Raw genomic sequence first — 2,488 nt, forward strand, 5'->3', positions numbered from 1 at the left:
CTTTGTTTTCATATGGCAAATTGAAAAATGAGTATAAGTTCGTAAGACGTTTCAAAATTTCTACCGTTAGAGAATATTAAGACTTTTGGGAATTTCATTTCAACTATAAATTTTTCTTTTTTCTTTTGAAACCTAAATATTATTTTTTATGGTTAATCATTCCAGCTGCTTAATATATTCACATGTTTAAGGTTAATGAAAGCATTTTAATCATGGAGGTTGACTTTGGTTAACAAATATTTGCAATAAAGTATCTCCCTAAAATCATTGACAAAACAGAGTGTTGGGCTTGTGCTCCCAAAGAATGAGAATAATTATTGACACCATTATTCTATTAGAAAAATAATTACTTTTTAATTAACTAAGTGATTAGTGGAAGATGTGGGGCTGTCCAGAAGGAAGAAGATTAGCTAAATCCAATCCAGCATATGCCCACTGTGTGTGAGAGGAGAGAGGGAGCAGTGTCTTTGTCTCTCCTATTTGAGCTGCTCGTTACTCCAACGCGAACACACAGACAGATGATCTCCATAAAAATATAAACAAAATCACCCAAATTTTCTCTCCCCTTCCTCCTTCTACTCCTCCATCTTTCACTCTTTGATTCAGACCCCATGAAAACATTTCCCAACTGAAAGTTTTGAGCTTTTTCTGGATTCTGTGTAACAATTTCAAACATCCAATCTTGTAATTTAGTTTTTCTGGGTTTTCTGCTTTGGCTTTTGGGATGGTTTTTCTCACTCTCTTCTCTACATAGCATGAAAGTTCAAAGATTTTGTAATTTTTGGATGATTTGAATGGAAGCTCATATCTAAGTCTAAAAACAATTCCACCTTTTTGTCTTCTTTTCAGATTTTTGCAGAGATTTCTCTGCCTTTTATTTTTTCTCTCTTAAAACGCCATTTCAGATCCCCAATAAACTTTTGGTTTTTCAGTTCCCACGATCCAATTTGGACTCAAAATCTCAACAAAACCCTCCAAATTCCACAAACCTTGGTTTTATATTTCGCCTCTTCTATTTCACACTTTCATCACAGAAAAGTGTTAAAATTTCAGTCTCTTTTGGTCTCAAATCAGACTTCACGAATCTATTTCTGACCCAAGAACTCTGAATTCGTTTCTGAAAAACAAAACCCAGATCACCAAATCTTCCATATTTCCCGAACTTTGGTCAAAAATAGAAACTTGGGGTCCCACAAAATGCAGGACCCTGCAACTTTCCAACCCATGAAGCCCCAGTTTCCAGAGCAAGAGCAGCTGAAATGTCCGCGCTGCGAGTCCTCCAACACCAAGTTTTGCTACTACAACAACTACAACCTCTCGCAGCCGCGCCACTTCTGCAAGAACTGCAAGCGGTACTGGACCAAAGGCGGCGCTTTGAGAAATATCCCCATCGGCGGCGGAAGCAGGAAAAACACGAAGAAGTCGTCGTCGTCAGCTTCGAAACGTTCCTCATCGACTTCCTCATCGTCACTGTCGAGCTCTTCAGCAGCAGCAGCTCAGAACCCGGATCCGCAGCCCGACCGGACCCGGGCCTACGGCTCAAAAGTCGATCAAGACAGCGGAGTGATGGACTTCTCAGGGAGCTTCAGCTCCCTCCTGACTTCAAATGGGCAATTCGGGTCGCTTCTGGAGGGTCTGAATCCAAATGGGTCGGGTCTGAAACTGATGCAAATGGGTGATTTTGGGGAGAATTTGGATGCTGCAGGTAATGTGATGAATTCGGATCCGGGTCCGGGTTTGGAGGGCCAGAGCCATGGGAATCCAGAGAGCTATATGGGGTTGCAAAATGGTGATTCTTCAACGTCAAGCTGTTGGAATGGGGCCAATGGGTGGCCTGACCTTGCCATTTATACACCAGGTTCAAGTTTTCAGTAGATATATTAAATAGATGGTTATGCTTTTAATCTTCTTTTCTTAATCATAAATTTGGTAATTGTGATGAAAAGTGGAGCTGAATTATGACTCTAAACAAGCTTATTCGATAAGCTAAAAGCAGCTTCCAAAAGCTTATTATTTTCTGATGTTATAGAGGGTTTGATAAAAAACACCACAGGGCCATCATGCCTTCAGCATTCTAATATGTAATGGTTTCTATTTTCTCTCTTTTTGTGTGTGTTTTCTGTCTGTATGTGGTCTTATAGCCTCTAAAATTATTGATTTTGCGGATTTTTCCGCCAGAGAGATCCTAGGAGGCTCCTCTTATTAAAGGATGCATGACTTTCTTTTACCTGTTACTCTCATAATATTATGGTTGTATTTTTACAAAATCATACCATGTGCTAGTTGTAATGATTGTGCTTACAGTTTGGTGCCTTCTTTGATCCGGTATGCATGTTCTGTGATGGTGTGACATGTATGTACTGTGTTTGTATGCATGTGTGGCTTTTTCTAGATTGCGTTGAATGTTGGATTTAGACATTTTTGTTGCTTATGGATATATAAGATAATTTGATATATCCACAAGGGATTTTGTTTGGATATATACATA

General features: G+C 39.3%; 1 protein-coding gene across 1 annotated transcript; it reads left to right on the forward strand.

The window, feature by feature from the left end:
• The first annotated feature begins 383 nt into the window (after positions 1 to 383).
• On the forward strand, positions 384 to 2,227 carry LOC103936326 (dof zinc finger protein DOF3.1-like). Its single transcript, XM_009346163.3, has one exon. It carries the CDS (start codon positions 1,198 to 1,200, stop codon positions 1,873 to 1,875), a length of 678 nt encoding a protein of 225 aa, XP_009344438.1. The 5' UTR covers positions 384 to 1,197; the 3' UTR covers positions 1,876 to 2,227.
• Positions 2,228 to 2,488: the final 261 nt, after the last annotated feature.

This window comes from the organism of the source record quoted next, unplaced genomic scaffold (genome assembly GCF_019419815.1).
Source record: "Pyrus x bretschneideri cultivar Hongxiangsu unplaced genomic scaffold, Pyrus_bretschneideri_v1 Contig95, whole genome shotgun sequence".
Taxonomy (NCBI): Eukaryota; Viridiplantae; Streptophyta; class Magnoliopsida; order Rosales; family Rosaceae; genus Pyrus; species Pyrus x bretschneideri.